Source organism: Anser cygnoides, chromosome 3 (genome assembly GCF_040182565.1).
Source record: "Anser cygnoides isolate HZ-2024a breed goose chromosome 3, Taihu_goose_T2T_genome, whole genome shotgun sequence".
Taxonomy (NCBI): Eukaryota; Metazoa; Chordata; class Aves; order Anseriformes; family Anatidae; genus Anser; species Anser cygnoides.
The window spans coordinates 19,769,612-19,791,954 of NC_089875.1; the positions used below are offsets into that span (position 1 = coordinate 19,769,612).

Genomic DNA, 22,343 nt, shown 5'->3' on the forward strand with positions numbered 1-22,343 from the left:
GAAAAAAAAATGTATTTCTGCCAGTGGAAAATAGATCCCAGACACTGATAGTTGCAAACATCCCTTGCTGCAGAAATTTTTAATAATTAGGAAAAGAGCTGAGCACTCAAGTGTTGAGTTTAGCTCATCACAGGACTTTCGTTTCAAGAGAGGTCCTCCAGCACCTTCTGCTGCCGCTTGGCCAAAAGCTGCCACCAGATTTGTAAATTCATGGCTGAGATGCTGCACTGGGAATCTTTACTGATTTTCTTTATCCTTCTTTACACCATTTATTTGGGCAGCATTTCCAGATGCATTTTTTTTCTTTTTCCACACAGCCGTGGTGACAAGGGCCACGGAACCAGGCCCAATTGCCGTGGCTCAGGGTACCAGGCATCCCTTCCCACCTTGTTCAAACCCCGTGCAGACCGACTGTCCTGCCATCTCTTAACGCTACCACGTGCTGTAGGATCACATCTTTCATTCACTTACTAGGTCTTAATCCGTGGTGCTGTCCCTCCTCATTTCTTAAGGCATTTGTCTTACACTGGTCATTTTAGATGGGACGTCTTCAGAGAGGTGCCTAATCCTAGCTTTTCTTTTCTTTTTTTTTTTAATTGCCTAACATTATTCAAGTGAGGATAGCAGGGAATCTTTCTATTAAAAAAAGAAACAACACACATTGAAATACTATCACGGGAGACTTGCAAATTCTTGCAGTGCTCAGCTTAGTCTAGGAACACTCAGATTAAAGAGCATCTGTGGAGCTCAGTGAAGATGTATGCATTCGTGCAACGTGGGGATTTTCAACCCAGGCCGGAGCACACATACCCAAAGAAGCTACAATTCACTGTGTGAAAAACCGTCCCAGTCACACGTTCCGCAGCTTTGCAGTTCCAGTCCTCTCACATCCTGTCCTCTCTTATATTAGAAGCTTTGTAGCCCTGAGATTAATAGCAGTTGCAAGTTCAAAGGCAGTAAATGGAGCTACTTCAGTTACTCGAGCCAAAATTTAACACAGATGTCTTCTGAAGTACTAATACACTAACTGTTCAGTCACCATGTATTCCAGGATTAGAACAACATTATCCAAAACTTTGATCTTTCTTAATTGATTTCTTTTACTTTTTATAAAAACAAGTTTGTATATACAAAAGCAATGGGAAATATATTTACATATGATTAAATATACAAAGTTTTAGCACAGATGCTCACCTTTACAAAATAAACGGTGCTAAAAATCTCTTACACGTTTTCTTTAAAATTTTCAGTCTCTTAGACCTCAAGTTGGATCTGTCTTCCCACACTACACTAACAAAGCTTCTTAAAAACCCTCTATTTACCGTGAGAGGAAATACATTACATGCTAGACACACGTATTTACTGTAAACACATGCACTCATAAGCCAGAAAAAGTTATCGATGGTTAAGGCATAATGCTCAATTTAATACTACCTAGGTACTAATGTGTTTAAAAAAAGTAAGCTAGCTCAACCTAATACCATTTACTGTTAGCCTATACTGATTTTTAAAGTTTAGTCAAATGCCACAATTGCATACGTGACCCAAGTCAAGATCCTGTAATGTGTAGAAGTATTGTCAAGGAAACCCCCAGACTGCTTATATGGATTACATGAACTGAAATATCAGATGGAAAGATGCAGATGGTCAAATCCTTGCTCTGAAGAGCACACTGCAAGCAAATACATACGATTATTAAAGCCCCATATTTAAACCAATGTGATGATACATAAGCCTTGCTGACCTAAATTCAGGAAAGGTGAAATAGGAGGGACTGATTCTAGATTTGCTGTGGATTTTCAGAAAACTAAAGCATCATACCAAAATTGGTGGTTTTAGTATGCTCCAGTTTGAAACTCTTCTTAAATTATTTATTAAATCGCCACCAAACTCAATATAAATGAAGGTTCATTAGCAGAACCAGATGTTCTCCAGCCTCTTCAGAGATGTGCCTGCTGTGTATGAGCACTTAGTGGTTTACAAAACGACTGCACACAGACACAAAGCATTTGCACAGCTCTGAAAAGCACAAGGACTTCAAGCTAACTTCTGTAATAAAAGGATAAAAAAATGAGAGTTAATCAGTAAATACATTTGTAGGATACCAGATGTTACTGGCACGCATAGGCTTTCATATACCACCATTGTAACAGTAAGAAGAAAAATACGTATATGGATCAAAATCTAAATAATTAAGGAAGCTCCCACATATAGCACTGAATTAGAGGGTAGAATAAGGTTTAAAAATAAAAGACTGAATACACCGAACCAGAGTGCAACTGAGTATCCAATCTGAAAATACAAAATGAGAAATTCATGCGCTGAGGGTAATTTTCCTCCGTCGAAGCGGGTAGTATTTTCTCTGTGGTGAATCTGCAGCTCTTTTCCTTTTGAACAAAGTGTAGGGATTTTTACTGGTGTCAGTGTCTGTTGGCGTGACCTCTCCCGGTGATACGAAGCTTTGGACGTTATCTTCCTCCTTTGCGTTACAACCAGCAAAGACTTCTTGCCGCAGCTTGCAGAGTTCCAGGGTTGGTTGCCAAGTTAGCGCTTGGGAAAAACCTTCTGCTCTTTCTATTAGCGCGGGGAGAGACTGCAAGAACAAATCGAGTATCTCAAGTTACATGGGAAAAGTAATGGCTACAATGAGCGAGATGCTAATTAGATTCTGACAGGCACAAAAGCTGCAGTGTCCGCAGAGACGGTCCAGGTGAAGGCTGGGAACTCAGCGCTACCAGCCTAACAGCACCAGGGTCTGCACTCAGAGCTCATACGAACAGAACGCCAAGTTTCAGTGCTGCCTAATTCCAGCTCTGAGCTGAATCAATATCGCAGGAACACAGCTCATGTCTAAGCTGTTGCTAACGTAATAAATGTCCCGTGCAACATGAAGTTGTACAGGTCTTCAGGAGGTATTTTTCAGATGTTGCAGGTTCTAAAATCTCCGTTAAAGAAAAAATGCTTCCTATAGCCACAGGTTATTCTTCCTTACTCCCAGCTGAGGGTGAGTTCTTTACAGCTATAACAGCAGCAATCCAAACCTGAAGATGTGCTTGCTTCAAAAGTATACAAGCAGGCTTTTATGTACAAAGCTATAACCAACATGAGTTAGAACTCCTGTTTTATAACATTATCAGAACAAGAAAAGAAACAAATATCCCCTTGGAGCACACAGATCTCACCTTCATTGCCTCGCCAATCTGTTCAGACACCGTTTCTGTCACCTGCTTCAGATCTGTAATGTAAGCATCTGCAGAAAAAACATAAAGCTCAAATACACTTCTGAAACATAACTCCCCTTTCCTCCCCCCAAAACTTGCTATTGAGTTCTTAGAATCAGACAGAAAAGCAGCAGAGTCCCTGTACAAAAATTAAACATACAACACATCCCTTCTGTCAGAGTGCTGGGATGACCGCTGAAGTGCTTTATCTTAGTGTTACTACTCCTAATCATAGAAAATGCAGGAGTGCCTAGAAGTCTCACCTCTTGCAAGCCACACGGTTCTTCACTAGAAATTCTACAGCTTAATACAAAACATGAGCCACAAAGGCAGTATTTGAGATAAAGGAAGAGGTTACATATATATATATATATAGATACATAAATATAGAGATATCTGTTTTTAAACCTTTCAGGTTCACAAAATCACAGAATTGTAGGGGTTGGAAGGGACTTCAAGAGATCATCAGGTCCAATCCCCCTGCCAAAGCAGGTTCAAATTACATTATGTAATTACAAAGTTCACATTACATTTGGAAAAAATGCACAAAAGAAGGAGGATAGACACAGCTGCGTAGATAATGACACGAAGGAAAACCATTTTAAAGGGGGGAGGGAGTGGGGGAGGAATCACAGATCTTAGAGCTTCAGCTTGGTAGCAACAACTGAGCTTTTACAAAAAAGGATACTTTTTCATCCCGGCTTAATTTACCAGGCGTTAACAACAGGAATATGGCCAGGCTGGATGGGGCTTTGGGCAACCCAGCTTAGTGGGAGGTGTCCCTGCCCACGGCAGGGGGTAGGAACTGGACAGTCTTTAAGGTCCCTTCGAGCCCAAACCATTCTGTGATTCTATGAATAAAAAAGAACCGAGTGTAAACAACGTGAACAGCACTAATTCTGCTGGGTTAACGAGAAATGAAATAAAAAGAAGCTTTCAGGAGTACTGAGGCAGACAGCAGGTGCAGAATACATGGGAAAATGGTATTTATTTGATTGCTGTAGCAATACGATAAGATCATCAACACATTATACATTTTTGCTGATTGATTTACAAGAAATAATAATTCTTCTACTCAAGAGCTGAACTCTTAAAGTTACTATAAAAGAGTTTTGCATGTCCTCTGCTGTTATTTCATCTGTGGCACTATGCCATCAACAAAAACTTAAAATCAGCAGATAAATAAGTGTGCTTCTGGGAACTAAGTAGTCTCACCTCCCACTACTATTATTTTCCTGTAGGGTTTCACCAGCTCCTGCAGTAAACACCATGTTAGATTGTGCACACACTCCTAAACCGTTTCAGAGCAAAACACATCACTGTGCTTTGACTTCAAACTAATCAGTACTACTGAAGATAATTTAAGTCAGCCACTGAATTCTGGCGCAGAGTGATAGTGACCTCCTGCTGAAATGTAGTAAGCAGCAGCAGGCTGTTTTGTTGAGCTGTCTGTCCACGTGCCCGCTGCGCTAACCTCACGGGGCTTAGGAAACAATCCTTGCACAGACACGGATGCTAAAACGCACCATCATTCAGAATTTGGAAGGAAAAATAGTCGAAGAGCAGCCTCTGTAATAACAACACAGGACATTCTCTAGAAGAAAGGCATGTCCACAATGAAGAATCCTTACAGCAGAATATTGGGATTAGAAGTCTCTATGAAGTTGTAAGGAAGGAGTTAAGTAAAATTAAAAAAGTAATTACGAGGCTAATTTCAGTTACACAAAAAGATTGACATGCAGATGAAGTTTGCCTGCAGGAGTTCAGCTTTACATGGACAGCATTATATTCCTCAGTGTTCAAGGCTTTCCAAAACATAGGGAAATGAAAAAAGGAAATGAAAGGTATTGAGTAATCTAAACATTTTTGGTTTCTGGCCACTGTGCTTGCTAAACTGGGATACATAAACTTCCCAAGACTACATAATACTAAAATTCAGCACAAACTCTCTGCTGTCTTGGCTAGGACTTTGCTGTTACCTAACCTAAAAAGGAAAACCATGGTGCAAGCTATTAGTAGCTTATAAGAAGTAGTTAATTCCTATCAGAGAAGCATAGACCTGGACGCTAGAAACCAAAAGAAACGCAGACGTGAAGTGACGCTCTTTACCGCTCCTGTTAGCTGCTTTGCTGCACAGCCTGGCATTTCTGGAAGCAATGTCTCCTGTTTACAAAGAGGAAACGATGCCTAGAGTGAAGCCAGATCAGCAGGGTGAGAACTGGAAGCTTAAGGTTTGCTTCTCAAACTTCAGTTAACACCTCTGCTCGTTACACCAACTCTGCAGCACGTGCAGTAATCCATAGTGACGGTTCTGTCACCATGCCCACTTCAAACAGCAGTGGCAAATTGTGTCATTTTTCAGCACTTAGTAACAGGCAAGGTAGAACTTTCCATCTCTTAAGGCCAGCTTCAAACAAAGCACATCCCACTCTTCTATTGCAAAATACACCGCCTTATTCAAACTCCTTGGAACAAGGAATAGCCTTGCAAAACCATGGAGCAAACTTATGATGTTTACAGTTTTACACAAGCAGGGTAAAATTCAATACATGCTTCATCAGTGAGTACTACACAACTGCTTTCAATTCCCTGCAGAAACTGACAGGTTAGGAAGAGAGACTGAAGCATTTCTAGTATTTATATAAAGGCAACACAAGGACGGTCAAAGTATAATGTCAGCGGTCCACCTAGTTCTGCATCTTGCCTCCGCCACTGGAGGAGGAAAGAGGTAAGAAAACCTCCTGAGGGCGAGTATTTGACAGTTTCTACCCAGTGCCCCCCCCCAGAGACCAGCTTTTGCCTTTAAGCACACTGTGTAACAGCAGACAGCATTCAGAATAAACAGATACAGCAATACATTCAGCTGTGACAAACTTCTAGCTGTTTTGGTTAGTAATTTAAACAAGCCAATAAATTTAAATACATTTACAGAAAGAAAACTTCTAAAACATTTGCTGCTGGCCAGCAAGGTAGGCAGTGTTCCCTCAGTACAGTTGCCCTCCCCTGAGAAACCATTACCTTGAGAAGGCTGTGACCTGATCTCTTCCGGCGTTACCACAGGCTGGTAGAGCTTCTGCAAAATCAAAAAAAGAAAAAGTCTGAAATATCGTCTTGCTTTAATAGATATCTAACGCATACACTGCAGTTAGAACAACGGAGAATGGTTAATCGAAAGAGATGGTGGTGGAATGGCTATATTGTATCCCTGCAGTTACTTATGCAAGAACAAGAACACTCGTCTGCACAAACCAGGCTCTCTCACTTAACACCAGGGAACTGTGACATGAAGTTCCCTAATACTAATTAATATATTCGGTATTTAATTATGTTGAGGGCATAATTAGACTTAAGAACCTACTTGGGAAGAAGGCGACAAAGCAGAGACATAGGAATGCAAGTTTTTTATATCATCTGCAAGTTTTTTTCTCCACTTGAAGAGCTGTCCCTCATCCTTCTTCAACCACAAAAGGCAGCAGTAGGAAAGTTACTTATTCCTCTGGGCAGTTTTACCAGAACAACACTTTCACAGCTCACACATGTTACTAGCAAGCCTTCAGTATCAGCTCCAAACAGAAGAACACTGCTTGCAGTTATCCTCAAAGAAGACAGAATATACTGAATGAAAATGTGCAAGATCATCTCTTGCTTTGGGGAGATTGCCACACTAAATGAGTGGTTTTCTCCACGTAAGCTTTAGTTAAGTACTTCATCTTTGTAGTTGTTTTTTATGCCTCAGAAAACATGCATCAGGAGAGATACCAGGGTTAAAAAGGAACAGGAAAACTCCACCATCAAAAGCAGAGAAAACACGAGTACCTTTGCAGAAATAGCTGGGAGGAAAAAAACACTTCATTTACAGAGACACGCTAGAAACTTTCTATGTTTTGCAGACACAACGAAAATAATCACCTAGTTGTGCTGCAGTAAAATCTGAAATGATCACCAGCAGAAGAAATGTAGTCTGAGAGGCATCCTAAGTAACTCATCTACTTTAGGACTGAGGTAGAACACAGTTTTCCTTTTGCAAAAAGATCAAAAGGTCTCGTTAAAATCTTGGTGTTGCACAATAGCATACTTTATTTTAGTCGATTTTTTTGGTTTGATATACTTGACATGTTGACAAGAGATCACAAAGGCATGATGTGTTAGAAAATATTTCAGATTGAAGACAAATATATATGCGTGCACTTTTGTTTACTGCAAATCCTCTATGCCTGGCTAACCTGAAGAGTTATTTATCTTTGTCAACTTTAGTCCTCTGAAATGCAATGCAGGCTCTTAAATGACTATTAAAAATAATAAATCCCTTTCTTCTTTAGCATAGAATCACAAACAGTTGGGGCTGGAAAGGACCTCTAGAGGCGGTTCAGTTCAAACCCGTGCTGAAAGCAGGGCTAACTCGAGCAGGTTGCTCAGGACTGCACCCAGTCAGGCTCTGATGGTCCCCAGGGATGACACACGGAAATGCCCGGTGCCTCCTGGGCACCGCTGCGACCGCCTGGCTCAGTCTCCTTTCCTCTCTGCCCTCCCGCAGCATTTGAGAGGCACCCTGAGCAGTGCTAAGATCCACCCAAGCCTACTTTCTCTCTTCCAGGCTGAACAATCCCACCACGCCAGCGACTCCTTGCTGGACTTGATGCAATTTCCCCACGCCTTCCTCAGACCGAGGAGCCCAGCACCGACCCGACGCTCCCGGCCTGTCCCACCAGGGCTGAGCAGAGGGCAGGAAGAAGACCGGCTGGCCTCGACCCGCTGGCAGCTCTTCCCAAGGGCGCGCTGCTGGCCCACGGTCAGCTCAGCAGCTAGACCCGTCCTGCAGAGCTGCTTTCCAGCTGGGTGCCCCCACATCCACCAGCTCCCTGCAGGCGTCCATGAGGTTGGTCAGGGATGGTTCCCTTTGTAAGTCCATGCGGGCCACTTCCACCTGTCCATCACCTTCCCAGGGACTGACAGTTCCTGGCTCGTAGGTCTGCAGTTCCCTGGATCCTCCTTTTTTCCCTTCCTGAAGATAGGGCTGATGTTTGCTTTCTTCCAGCGCTCAGGGACCTCCCCCATTTGCCGTGGTATTTCAGAGATAACCAAAAGTCCCCTTTTAACAACACCATTTGTGGACACATCCCTGCAGGACACGGAGAGTGGGACCGAGTGCATGACCCGGTCCTGAGTCGCTGCCTGAAGACCCACGGTGCGTGCCCTGGTGATGTAAATGCTCTCGGCTTGACGCTCCTCTGCCCTTCCCCTGGAGTCTTCCTTGCTTCACTGCCTCCCACAGCTCTCAGGGGCTGAAGGCAAATCTTACCAGGAAAGACCAAGGCGAAGAAGGGATTAAGTTTCTCGGCCGTTTCCATGTCCTCTGTCGTCAGCCCCATTCAGAAACAGCCTGTGTTGCCCCTGGTCCTCCTCTTTTGACACACCTGCAGAAGCACTTGCTGTCATTGCTAAATTCATTTCCAGGTGGGCTTTGGCTTTCCCTGTCCCTGCGTGCTACAGAACCCCTGTGAACTACAGCTTTCTACATTTCAAGGCTGTCCTTGCTAACTATACCCTAGCAAGGCAGCAGTTCATTTACGTGCTTTCCTGTGCTCCCAATGTGAAGAACACAATTCTCAAGTCTTTACCGAGTCAGAAATCCTACGAAAAAGCAGCAACACTTTCGCCACAGAAAGTTCATGCTACAGCACACGCATAATTGGGCGGGGGGAAAGGAAAATATTTCTGGATTTCTGTAGCAAACACTTTAACCTTCTATCCTGTTTGAACCTTCTGAACAGAAGGCAGTAAATCATCTCATTTGTTTACAAACACGCGCACACACAGAAATGGCTCAAACAGTGCGCCATAGTCCAGATATCCCCCCTCTGATTTGCTCCTAGATTCAAATAACTTTTGAAGCACATCATAAAGCCACTAACCTGCCACAAAAACAACATGGTTTAAGAACTTATCCTAGAGGTAGACACTTTAAAAATGTACTTCAAGGGATGGAAATGTCACGGCTCTTTAGGATATCAAAGTGAAGGATGGAAAGAAAATTGACTCCTAATTAATCAGCAAGTAAGCAGGAGGCAGGTATAACGTAATTACAGAAAAGAAACTTAACCAAGAACACAAATGGGTTGTTTAATACCAGTAATTACTTGACACTCGGTGTCAAAAAAAAAAAAACAGAAATTGCTGAAGCTATTAATTATCCACATTACTTTTTTTCCTTCTTTACTGAAAGTACTCAATGTAGTTATCAGCTCAGCAGAAGTGCCCAGGGAAAACAGACATCTTTTGAGAAGTCAAATACTGTGTGTGATAATAGCTAGCCATATGTATCATAAATTTAATACGTTAAACGACCTTCAGACAATTTCAGAAACCCAGATTTGATAAGATTAGTAGATATATACTGGCTTGTAAGCTGTAAATCACCATGTTGAAGCAATCTGCCTAAGTAACTTGCTGAATTGTGCCACAGGCCCAATTCCCTCATAGTCACAGCAATCTGTAGTAATCCTTGCTTTACGGAAGATAAATTACTGCTAATTAATGCAAAGAAACAAAGGTCAACATTTGAGCAACCTCGTCTAGTGGGAGGTGTCCCAGCCCATGGCAGGGGAGGTAGAATTAGATGATCTGTAAGGTTCCTTCCAACCCAAACCGTTCTAAGATTCCATGATTTATTTCAAGTTACATACAGCAGCTACCATAGGCAAAGGTCTTCTGAAAATCTGAGGTTACTCACCAACATTTCTTGCTCTGCTTTCATGGTTTGGATAGCATGTACCAGTATCTTCTTAGGCCACTGCTTACGCTTTGTTGATGTCTCTACTATAAGTTCATCAAACTGGTCTTCAAGAATTTTGATGTAGGAACCTAAAAATGACAAGCACACAAAGTTATTGTAACAATGCTCCTACTCACAATGTTGCTTTTCTTTGAGACAAAGTTGTAAGGACAAAGACATCTTTAGAACTGAAATAAGAAATGAAATGTGATTATCAAATAAGATAAATGTCTGTTTTGGATCCCAGTATAACGCAATACAGAAATCAGATCACAGCTTCCTGCTGACCAGTTACTTTTGAAGTAAGGGAGCTGGGGTGAGGATGGGAGGACAGGGGAGGCCGGGAACAATCTGGGGAAAAATCCAAACCACATTTCTCTGTGCACTCTGAACCTATGACAAAAGTCTGACAAGGATCTTCACAGGTAACTTGTTTTTCAACTGGAAAATAAAAAGCCAACAAATGCAAGACGCAAAAAGAAAAATGGCTTGATCTGTACAATTTACAAGCATTAAACAAAAATCAGCTATTTAAACAGTAATTTGAAGCCTAATTGACCTTCTAGCATATAGAACACAGATATACATCTTCATCTTAAAATCGATCTGTAAGTTTTTGACAACAAACTGTCACCTTAATGAAACCTTGTTCCCAGAAATACTCTGCAGCCTGAGAACATCTGTAGTTACTAGTCATATGGAGTTTGCAAAAACAAAAATAGGTCTACTTTCAACATCTGATACCAAAGAGAGTGTATCTGGTGGGAACCAACTTTCATAGCTTTCTTCTCCTATCGTAAGATTAGGCTAAATATGTAGAACATGTTTTCAGTTGTTGACCGAAGTATTTTGACTTCTGCTACTTCACTACAGGTACTCAGCTTCTCCAAGGTTGCAATTAAACTTAGCTATTTTTGAAGCTTAAGACACTGTTTTAAAACTGGTTTCAAAATTTAGACAAGTAAATGCCTGTTCAATCTTGATGTCACATGCCATCATTACAAACCATAAAAAATAAAAGTTATGGAAAAAAACAGAATTAACTTTGTCTAACTGAAAGGTAACGCATATTTCTATATTCTTCCATTTGCACACTTATATTTCTCCACCAGTGGAGATTCGAAATCTTGACAATAGTTTTGTTGTATAATTTTTAAATTTAATTTTGCAAACTCCTTAGAATTTAAATTCACAGTTACCACTAAAACGTTGAGCATAGCTTGCAAGCCATGCAATGTTTTCAGTCTACTGGTAACAAATGGATTTTGAGCACCCTCTCTTGGTCAATCTGTGCAGAATCAGGTGATTGTAAAACTCAGTCAAAAAACAAGTTTGAGAATTTGTGAGTTTTTCTGAGCCACTGGTCAACAGGAATACCAAAGACACAAAATGCCAGATCACTCGGTGATTCAAACTGGCTCAGAGGTGAGCACACGCTTATATTTACGTCAAATTAAAAAGCACAACACTGTCCTTACACCTGCTTTATGCCAACTGCAGGAAGGTAAACAGTACCTCAGCTAGCATGAAGTTGGATTTGTGCAGAGGATGACCTACTTTAAAAAGTAACCATCCAGACAAAGATTTCCTGTTAAGAAAACCCTGTAAAGAATTTTTAAGCAAATTTGAATCAGTGAAGTGAGCGTGAATCAGTTCAGCATTTTGCATTATGAGACCAGTGCAGTCTTGACAACGTAGCAAGTAAAAGCTGGTCTTGGTAACTCGTGAAACCTGAGTTTAGGATTATTTTATAAACGCACACACTGAAAATAATGGATAAACATTTCACTCTGATGTATCCGGTCCCCATGCCATCTGGGCAGCCTCTGATGAACTCACTCCAGTTCTTCAATCTTTACTAAAAAAAGGCAAATCATGCCTTACAAATCTGTTGTCCTTCTACGGCGGGGTTACAGCACTGGTACATATGGGAAGAGCAACTGAAATCATCCGCTTGGACTTGTGTAAAGCATTTGACACTGTCCTGCACAACTGCCTCATGTCCCTAAACTGCAGATATGTGGATTTGAAAGATGGACCTCTTGGTAGATAAGGATTTGGCCGGATGGTCGCACTCAAGGAGTTGTGGTCAACGGCCTGATGTCCACGTGGAGACCGGTGACGAGTGGTGTTCCTCAGGGGCCTGTACCGGGACCAGTGCTATTTAACAGCTTTGCTGGCAACAAGGACAGTGGGATCAAGTTTGCCGACAACATCAAGCTGTGTGGTGCGGTTGACACGCCGGACGGAAGGGATGCCATCCAGAGGGACCTGGACAGGCTTGAAAGATGCACCCATGTGAACCTCATGAAGTTCAACGAGGCCAAGTGCAAGGTCCTGCACCTGGGCTGGGGCAATCCCAAGCACAAACACAGGCTGGGCGGAGAATGGATTGAGAGCTGAGCCCTGAGGAGAAAGACCTGGGGGTGTTGGTGGATAAGAATCTCAACATGAGCTGGCAATGCGTGCTCGCAGCCCAGAAAGCCAGCTGTATCCTGGGCTGCATCAAAAGCAGCGTGGACAGCAACTCCTTATACAGACAAAGCCAAGCCTGAGCTCCACCTCATCCGCACCATGAATGTTGTTATCGCCACAGCCATCTGCAGAAAAAACTGTCCAATTAAAAATACAACGCCTAGAACAAACAAATAAATAAATCCATGCAAAATTGACAAGAAAACGCACGTACCACACGGCTCGGAGCTGGCTGACGTATCCCCCCAGGGCTGCCCGTTAATGGTGACGTTCTCTTGCACTGCTGCCTCGAAGTTCTGCAAGAGATTCAAGGGCTGGAAAACTTCTGTGCAACCCCAGCAGCTGGTAAGACACTTCCTGACCGACCGCCCTGCCTCGGCCGGCAGGACTCATCGAGTCATTTAGGCTGGCAAAGACCCTTAAGATCACCCAACCGTCAACCTAGCCCGCTAACCCACGTCCCTTAGCGCCAGGTCTCTTAAACGCCCCCCGGGGTGGGGACACCACCCCCCGCGGGCCCTTCCCTGCCGCCCTCCCCGACCCCGCACGTCCCCGGCGGGCTGGGCCCCCCGCCCGCTGCCGCCGCCTCACCCACAGCACGTCGTCCGCGGCGATGCCGCCCGGCTGCCCCGCTGCCAGCGCCCGCAGGAAGGGCGCGCACAGCCCCAGCACCCGCTCCAGGCCCCGCCGCGAGCAGCAGCGCACCCGCGGGTCCCGCCGGGCGGCCGCCCCGGCCGCCATTTCCCGCCTCCGCCCAGCCCAAAATGCCGGCCCGGAAGCGGAACCCGGCAGGCAGAGATGGCGGCGGGGCCGGTGGATTGCCACTGCCACCTCGCCGCGCCCTGCTTCCACCGGGTGAGGGGAGGGAGGGACGGGGGAGTGGAGGGAGGGCGGGAGGGGTGCTGAGGCGCTGCCCGTCTCCTGCAGGACGTGGCGGCCGTGGTGCGGGCAGCAGAGGAGGTGAGGCGAGGCGGCACCCCCGAACCCCCTCCCGGTCCCCTCCGTCGCCCTCCGCGCTCTTCAGCGCCGCTTTCTGGCTGCGGCAGGCGGCCGTGGCGGCGCTGGTGGTGGTGGCGGAGCAGGCGGCGGAGTTCCGGAGGGTGATGGAGCTGTCCGAGAGGTGCGGTATGCCGGGGACAGGGTTTGGGGGTGTCCCGTCCCCCCCCCCCCCCCCCCCATCTTATTTTCCACAGGCTGACACCACCGCCCCAGCGAGAGCCCCCACGCGTGTCCCCGAGTCGTCGTGAGTGGCCGCTCTGACAGCGGGCAAGGACCACCTGCCCTCTGCCTTGGCCGGGCTGGCCTTCTGTCCCTCCGTAACTCACCGTCTCCGCGTAACTCACCGTCCACCCTGAGCTTGCTGGCTCATGTCCCTGCGATCTGCCACGCTGCTGCGGTGTGTTCTGTTCCCAGATTCCCAGGATTTGTGCTGCCGTGCCTAGGGGTTCACCCCCTTCAAGAAGTTTCTCCAGAAGAGCAGCGCAGTGTTACTCTGAAGGTAAAACACCGGCAGGTTGGATCAGCCCAGTTGTGGTGGCACTAGGGCTGCTCTGACAGTGTGGCATAGTGTTCCAGTTTGCCTGATTTGACATTAGATCTTTTCAGTGATTTTTGTTTTTCTGTAACACGGAAGGTGCAGTACACCAAATCCCAGGTCTCTCAACACTGCCATTTGGCCGTGTGAGGCGTACAGCAGGACTGTTCGCTGAAATCATCTGACCGCGTTACAGATGCTGCAATGAAACAGTTCAAAAAATCCCAGATGGGTGGTTTGTTTACAGGGAACAGAATGCATGCGCGTTTGCAGATGTCCCTTTGTTGTCGTGGGGAGCAGGAGGATACCAATTTGTGCCTGAAAATTTTTAACATGAAAAACTTGAAGAGCTGTCTGCAGCCATATAACATTACCAGACTTTTTATGGGCCTTGGTTTTGTTACCTCTTCTGCTCCTGTGCAAAGATCGACTTGAAGTAAGGGCTCATTGAGTAAAGCAGGAAAATCCTGGAGAGCCCTAAAACTACTCGGCTCCTAGTAATAGCAAGTTTTGGAAACAGAATTTAAAAGCAATAAAGGGAAATCCATTTTAATCACATGACTGAATTCATACTGCCTCCATCTCATAAGGGCAATAAGGCTTGTTTCTTTAATTTGTTCTTGCAGGATCTGGATGATGCGTTGCCACTTATAGAACTCTACAAAGATAAATTGGTGGCAATTGGAGAAGTAAGCAGAATTCTGTAATTTAAGTGTCTCTGGATTCAGCAGTAAAAAAAAAAAAAAGTTAAACTTTTTCACTTCTCTTCTTGCACCATAGGTAGGACTAGATTTCACCCCCAGATTTGCCAGCATGGATGAACAGAAGGAAGAACAAAGACAGGTTTTGATTAAGCAGATTGAGTTAGCAAGAAGACTGGATTTGCCTTTGTAAGTTTTGTTTATAGTAGTAGAAGAACTTGCCGTATCTCAATATCCTATGGAAATATTTCCCAGGATTTATCATTACTAAGAACCTGTAGAACTCATGTAGCTTAAGCTGTTACTAGTGTCCTGTCAGTCTCCAGCTGAAGATGTAGTTACAGAATTTTCCCTGTGTTTGCCCTAGAATACAGTGGTCTTCTGTATCCTGTCCTTACTATGTTGTTGATATATCTTCACTGTAGCTAAAATTATTTATATGTATATCTCTAGATTTTTTCCAGATTAAAGGTGTAATACAGATTATTTTCTTCCCAACCTGCTGTTGGTTCATGTTTGTTGAAAAAAACTACATAGATATATACATGTATTTTGCTGAATTTCCTAATGCCAGGCCTCTCCTTGGTGTGCAGAAATGTTCACTCACGCTCAGCTGGAAGGCCAACCATTAATCTCTTAAAGGAACAAGGTATGCTTTTAATGCTTTTTTTCTTCATTTTTTTTTTTAACATAATTTCTTCTATCTTGCTATGCCTTCGTTATCAGTTTGTGTACAAGAAACTTGGGAGGACTAGTGCAGAGACTCTGTAGTCATTCTTGGTGGGACTGAGGTCCAGTTGGAAGGTGATATCACAGACCTACTGCAAACACTGCTAATGAGTTGGTTTGTTTCTTTTCTCTGAGGTGCTTCAAAAGTGTTGCTTCATGCATTTGATGGGAAGCCATCTGTAGCAATGGAAGGGGTGAAAGCCGGATACTACTTCTCCATTCCGCCTTCCATTATAAGGAGTGAACAGGTAACATTTAAAGGGGATTGCACCTTCTCAGTGCTTGGGGGATTGCAGGTTATATCTGGTAGCTTTTCATGGTGGTAAGCATGCCTGCATTTTTACCATGCAGCTCTAAAGGATGCTTGGAGATCTTTTCTTTTAAGTCTGTACAGTTGGAAGTGGGACTAGCAGTACTTGTGTATGATTACAGTCACTTGTTCCTTGATTAGAAATTCCTGCTTTCAGTTACTTATAAAATTGCTTTTTTACTTTGGCTAAATTTTTGTTTGAGGCTTTTGCCTTAGTTGGACATTTTTGGGGAAATTTTGGCTCAAACAGTACAGCTGTTCCTCAGAAACAAGGGTTAAGAAAATAAACGTTTTCCTTCATTTTAATATGTTCTGATGAACTTTTATTTGGAAACTTCTGACACTGTAGTGTTTTAGAGTAGGAACATGACGTGGAAAAAAAATAGGTTCTATCTTGGTGCTATGAGACTTCTGTTCAAAAGGAAATCTACTTAAAATTGACTAAGTTACAGGCCTTTAAAAATAGTTATTAGTTAATGGCATGCCCTGCAAAGCATCAGATAAATTGTTTAAAGACAGTGTTGGCTAGGTTCAGCCCTGGACTTAGTGAAACTGCTCATTCAGCTTTTCCTCTGGACTGCTGCAAACTTTGCTAACTTCTCGGGTAGCCATCTGTTTCCATCCTGCACCATCATCAACTTCTGTGATAAGCTCTGGAAATGTAAGAAAGGAAGAGGCATGATTCGAGTGGAGGGGGTGTGAGGGATGGATGTGGATATAGATGGGGATGAGGGTAGGAATCTGCAGAAAGGACAGGAAACTGGGGCTGCGGGGTAAAAGAGGTGAGAAAAAGGATACACAAATATTATATATACAGAAAACTTGCGAATTAAAAATGCACTGGCAAGTCTAATTGTAGGGCATTCTGTGCAATATAATAATGTAATAAAGTAACAATGGATTCAGTGTTAAAATGATAATAGTGCTTCAGATATGTAGAGTCATAGAAAATAAGATAATCTTGGTTTGAGGGGACTTGAGCAGCTCCTGGTATTCTTGCTGCCATTCTAAAATTGTTGATAGCATACAGACAGTGGCATCAGAGTCTTTGGACATTGCTTTTAAATGCAGAGCTTATCCTTCCATCTTACATTTTTTTCCACGGGTCTAAGTTCATAAAGCATTTAATAGCTGTCTTTATTTTCTTCAAGAAGCAGAAGCTTGTGAAACTGTTACCTCTGGAAAATATATGCTTGGAAACTGACTCTCCAGCTCTGGGGCCTGAAAAACAGGTAAATGATGGGTGGCCTTCTACGTTTGCGTGTCCAAAACCATGTCTTATGGAGATTACTTACTAGCACAGGCGAGTGAAGTAGAGTAGACATAGACAAGGGATGGAATTCAGAGAATTAGCTAGAGAGGTAGCATTCCCAAGGCTGGGAAAGGAAAAGAAATTACAGGAATGGTCAAAGGGGAAAATAATGCAAGAGTAGATGTATGCAGTACTGCAGTGTGACTAAAAGTGTGTCAGGAAGTATTGAACCTGAAGCACTTGTCGCCTGGAGAGGTCTGTAATTTGATTTTTTTTTTGTCTTTTTTTGTTTTTCAGGTGAGAAATGAACCAAAAAACATTTACATTGCTGCAGAATACATTGCCAAAATTAAAGGAATTCCAGTTGAAGAAGTTATAGAAGTGACAACACAGAATGCACTGAAAGTATTCCCCAAACTGCGGAACTTTGTTCATGTATAAACTTAGAAACTGAAATAAACAATGTTGCAGCAACTATTAGTTATGGCATGATAAATGAAACCAACATACATCTTGTCCTTAATGGAGTTTGTTGGAAAGTTCAAGGAGTGAGCACAGTGTTACATAGATACAAGTTACAACAAGCTCAAGTTTCTGAAAGACCTTCTTTTGTACACACCGTTGTTACCTCTTAAATGCGATAAAAATATCTTGGATCTTTCATGTTTCAGAGTGAATGCTTTGTTAAGAAGAGCACCACAGAATTTGTGTGTTTAATTTCCGAGTCCTTGATCCTAGCCTAGGAGATGGCTAATGTGCTTAATGTCCCTCTCATTCCTTAATTCCAACGACTGGAAGTGACTCGGTTGTGGGCCCACACATGTGATATAAGCTCTGCTAGGACCTGCAGACTGCACATCCCAGTCTGAGCTGTTAGAAAGCCCCAGCTGGCTGGAAGTTCTGTGTGTGTCGCGTGGACCGGGCTCTGTGAGTGAAGCAGAAACAGCAACTGCAATTCCTTTCTAAATACAGTCGAAAGAAAATAATTACTGCCTTTCTACTCTCTCCTTTTCACTTGCATACAGTAACTTAATAGCTGCTCAGATCTTAGCTATTTTGAGAAGGGCTTGCTTTTGTTTATTTATGTATTTACTTGAATCGTGCTGAGTTTGGACCTATTTCAGGGACTTCTTTCTGCTCAGTGTCGGGAGATGAGGGAGTGAAAGGGAGACAAACCCAAATTCTCCAAATTTGTCTCATTTTCTGAGATCTTGGAGGGACTTGTCTACTGTGGATTCTGCTACACTTGTCAGTGTCCTAAAAATTGAATATTGTGTTTGCCTCAGGGTGCCTGAGTAGGTGTGGGCTTGCTGAAATACTGAGCAAAATTTTGTTGACTATATAGCAGCAATGAAGTAGGGGAGTTAAAAATGACGTTCTGAGAGTCAGATAGAGAAGTGGAGGCTTTTCTCTATGTATGGAGTTGGGAAAGAGGGGAGGGTTGTAAGCTCAGTGAAGAAAACAGGGAATGATTAGCTTAGTCCACGACCACCTCTGGTACAAAATCATGCATCTTACAAGCCCATCCACACCTCTTGTATATTTGAGGTGGGTGTGATTTTTCAGGTTAGACGCCTGCTGTCTTCTTGCTTAAAGCATCTGACTGGTTGCTCCTTTGTAAAATGATTTGTAATGCCCTAATTTTAATTCATATGGTGTCTACCTTTCTGTTGATTGGACAGGGAGAAAAGATAACGTTGGCTTGACTGGCAAATTAGGTTGCTGACAGCAATTAGTTTAAGGCTAAATATTCCTGTCTTACAGGTCAGTAAGAAGGTTTGGTTTGGTTTGGTTTGGTTTTCTGTTTTGAGATGGAGAAGGTATCACCTCTTGGGTAAGATTAAAAATGGGAGCAGAAGCTTGTAATGTAAGCAGTACTCACTTTGTGTTGTCCTGCTTTTTACCTGTGGCTCCCAAGTGAACGCATTTAAGGAGTTGAACTCCCTCTTCAGACACATGGTAGCCCTAATGTGCAGATGTATTCTGAACCCCATTGCAGCCACCAGGATTGTCTGGATGAGCCGTGTCCCCTCCTTGTAGCATGGAGCACTGGAGTTGCAAGGGCCATACTGGTGGACAGACCCAGTTCAAGTTCAGCTGGATGCCAAGTTTAGCTTTCAGGAAACCTGAGGGGAAACGAGGGGGAGAACACAGAGGTAGTGAAGCTAAGGCTTTCCTTTTCAGTCATGCCATTAGCTCCCTGGGCTAGTAACAGCCCCCGTGATCTCTGTCTTGCAGCACCACAGGAGCAAGGCAGTGTCTGGGTGTCCTCAGTTTTGTCTCTGGGAAAAGTAGGGCACAGAAATGTTAAATAAGTTGTCCAGTGACACAGAAGGCCCACAGCGAAAGTGGTCAGACCTGAGTTCTACCTCTAGGCTTCACCTTCCCCTTGGATGCTCCCAGCAGCAGGTCTGATTGCATGACTGTTGGGGTCTGTTTGTCTTGCAGTTTGTACGATGTGATAGAGAAAGGTTTGTGATTTCTTTGACAAAATTAGTGCCTTCAGGGTGCCTAACTTGCTACTCAATGCCCAGTTATTGATGCAGCTCTGGTGGGTACAGCTGCCAGAAGAAAAATCCCACACGTCACTAGGTGCTTTCCAGGCTTAAAATACAGCACACAGATGTGCTGCAAGTGTGAGGGAGGGACTCCCACGTGTGCAAAGCCTTGAAGTGAACGCATGGCTCAACACGAGGCGTACCTAATGGGGGTGTGCGCAGGGCAGTGCTAATGTCAAGGTACTTTCCACGGGCTGAGCTTGCTGATCTAGACACCTTTCAGATGACTTTGTCTGTCCACAGAGAAAAGTCAAGGGATCAGCATATGCTGCCAATTGCTACAAGACCCCTCAGAGGTAGTCTGCACCTTCTCCTTGTTCAATGAGCACCTTGGGTCAGTAGCAGGGGCTGGAAGGATGTTGGAATTGCAATTCCTTTTCTGTCTGGTGCCCCTGCACTTTCACCACCCATGCCAAGGTGTTTGTAGGACTCATGTGGAACAAGACTGAGGTCGTTTTGCTTGAAGTCTAAGTGACTAGCGAGGATGGGGTAGGTTAGAGCCCCATAGGACAGAGCTAAAGGTTCAGCATCAGTCGCTTGAAATCCGAGATCCTGGAAGTCAGCTCTGACTTCAGGACCCACAGCTGAGGCTCTGTCTAAGGGCTCTCTCTGCTTACTCAAATCATTTTTGGAGGGCTGCAGGTGCAGCATTCCCACAGGACCCTTCTGAAACTTGCTTTTTGTCATGGACTAACAGGGCCTGCATCTGCCGAATGCTGGGGCAATATGTGAAGATGAATAATTTTTCAAGATTTCAACATGGGAACAAGTGAGGGGATGGTGGTGAGGCCAAGTGGGTGATACGCTGTTTAATCCTGCTGCTTATTGTGATAAGAGTTTAAACAAATTGACCAAAGGCTTTTGCTGGAGGAGCTTCCAACTGGCTCCTATGCAATGCATAGATAGGCTCTTTAGAAGCAGAAACAAATAAATAATGGGCTGGAAATGCAACTTTCATCACTAATGGGCCTCTGCTTTTGTTTGTTTTTTCATTAATGCAGGCTGGGGTTCGACCCTTTGTTTCCGTTACAGAGCAGGAAAATGAATTGAGAAAGTTATTGGCTTAGCAGGAAGGTTTGTTGTTCTTCTCTTTGCTTTCTATATGGAGTACAAAGATACAACTGAGATCAAAGAAAGGATACAAACTGCTGTAGCACCTAGTTGTCTCAGCATTTTCCTCTCCAGCAGGTGGTTATCCATCCCTTCATGTCCTGTGATGGGGCCAGTTTTATTTCCAGTGTGAATGAGCTTGGGCACGGGGACGATCTCCCTCCCTGCCCTGGGTGCTTGGCACCACTGTGTAGTGGGCACAAAGTACTCCTGTCAGGGTATGGCCATCTTTCGTGCCCACCTTGAGATGCCGTGAATCATGGGGCTCATGGCTCTGATGAATCTGTGGCCAGGGCAGGAATCAACACCCACCGCCCCCAATGCTTGGTGCTGTGCTCTCCCTGTACCCAGGGCTTGCATGAGATGCTGCCAGACGGGTGCTTCCTGAAAATGCAGGAGAGTGGTGGCCAGGCTTGATGAAAATGGTGATTCAGCTCACCTGAAAGAGAACAACGAGGCCCTGGGACACGCAGCCCTGTCTCTCTCAGAGCCACAGCTCATGGCACCATGACGGGTGTCCTCTCACTGTTCTGTGGTCCCCACGGCTGCTGGCATTTGAGTGTCTAGGTCATATCTGCTGCTGGGAAATGGCTGCTGGCATGTCCCTGCCTCCCCCTGCCTCACAAAGGCATCCCAAGTCTGTCACGGTGAGTTTGGGGCCTCATCCAACTGAGAGCAGAGTAAATGGGCAGCGCAGCACTGCTGTTCAGGTGAGGTACCTAGCTCCTTCCCATGTGTATTCTGCATTTCTGTTACAGGCTATGGACGCTGGTTTCAACTCCTTTAATAGGAATGTTCAGGTCTTGGGTCCGCTATTTTGGCTGTGTCAGGGCTGCGTGCTCTGTCACTGAACAGTGAAAGCAGACGCTTGGCTCCTTGTCAATGTCCAGCCTCAGCACAGATAAGTGCTGTCCCGGGGTTAATAGAAGATATCTTGCAAGCAGCACAACCAATAAAGACTTCAGTTTTTTTTTTTTTTCTGAGGGATTTAGGGCCTCCTCCCCATGGCAACCCCAGCCTCTTATGCATGTCCTGTGGTGCTTCCATCGCAGCCCTGCAGTCCATGTTCCTGTCATCCCCCAGCTCTCTTCCATGTCACCTCCCCATGCTAGTTGGGCTGCCATTTGGGCAGGAGGCAGCACTTGCTGAGAGTAGTCCAGAGCTGGGCAGGCGCCTGGGTAGCTGCTGGCGTGACCCTGCAGCAGCTGGGGCTGAGCCTCCTCTTGTGATCCCAAAAGTGAAATGGAGAGGGTCTGTGCCATCTGCGTGGCCACCAGCTCTCACAAACCTTGTAAGGAGTTTTCTCTCCAAGAGCTCTGCCCCTCTGCCGAATTTTGTTGAATGTTGACAAAACTGGTGAGGCGTGGATACGGACCAGGAGACAGCAGGATGATGCTGACTGATTTCCATGGGAGTGTGTGTGTGTGTGTGTGTGGCAGATGCCGTGTTTCTTGGGTGGGACTGGGCCTGCTGGCTGGGGCCGCCTTGGTCTGCTCAGCACATGGCCGCTGGCATCCCCACGAAATGGAAAGGCCCAGGATTATCTCGCAGGAAGGTCTGTCCTTGGGAAGTGCACTGCCTGGAGAGGGCAGCTTTGAAGTCCTGACCGCCGCCGGCTTGTTGCTGTAAATACACGGAGCGAGCACTTTTGTGCTTGGAGCATTTCTGGCCACACAACAAA

The 22,343-nt window shown here is 44.6% G+C and overlaps 2 protein-coding genes across 13 annotated transcripts; one reads left to right on the top strand and one right to left on the bottom strand.

The window, feature by feature from the left end:
- Positions 1-1,075: 1,075 nt before the first annotated feature.
- NSL1 (NSL1 component of MIS12 kinetochore complex) lies at positions 1,076-13,209 on the bottom strand. Of its 2 annotated transcripts, XM_066993644.1 has the most exons (6): positions 13,060-13,209; positions 12,683-12,764; positions 9,952-10,082; positions 6,240-6,294; positions 3,183-3,250; positions 1,076-2,593 (listed from the first exon to the last, which is right to left on the bottom strand). In XM_066993644.1, exons 1-6 carry the CDS (start codon positions 13,207-13,209, stop codon positions 2,315-2,317), a joined length of 765 nt encoding a protein of 254 aa, XP_066849745.1. In that variant the 3' UTR covers positions 1,076-2,314. The 2 variants fall into 2 exon arrangements, with proteins under 2 accessions (XP_066849745.1, XP_066849746.1); XM_066993645.1 differs by lacking the exons at positions 1,076-2,593; positions 3,183-3,250 and adding an exon at positions 3,259-4,072.
- On the top strand, positions 13,194-17,655 carry TATDN3 (TatD DNase domain containing 3). Of its 11 annotated transcripts, none has more exons than XM_048057566.2 (10): positions 13,218-13,323; positions 13,396-13,428; positions 13,515-13,588; positions 13,681-13,966; positions 14,629-14,691; positions 14,783-14,892; positions 15,297-15,352; positions 15,568-15,680; positions 16,894-16,974; positions 17,292-17,655. In XM_048057566.2, the coding sequence occupies exons 1-10, from the start codon at positions 13,267-13,269 to the stop codon at positions 17,433-17,435; spliced, it is 1,017 nt and encodes a 338-aa protein (XP_047913523.1). In that variant the 5' UTR covers positions 13,218-13,266; the 3' UTR covers positions 17,436-17,655. The 11 variants fall into 11 exon arrangements, 8 of the variants coding, with proteins under 8 accessions (XP_047913524.1, XP_047913527.1, XP_047913523.1 ...); XM_066993640.1 differs by having other exon boundaries at positions 16,897-16,974; XM_066993641.1 differs by having other exon boundaries at positions 15,580-15,680.
- Positions 17,656-22,343: the final 4,688 nt, after the last annotated feature.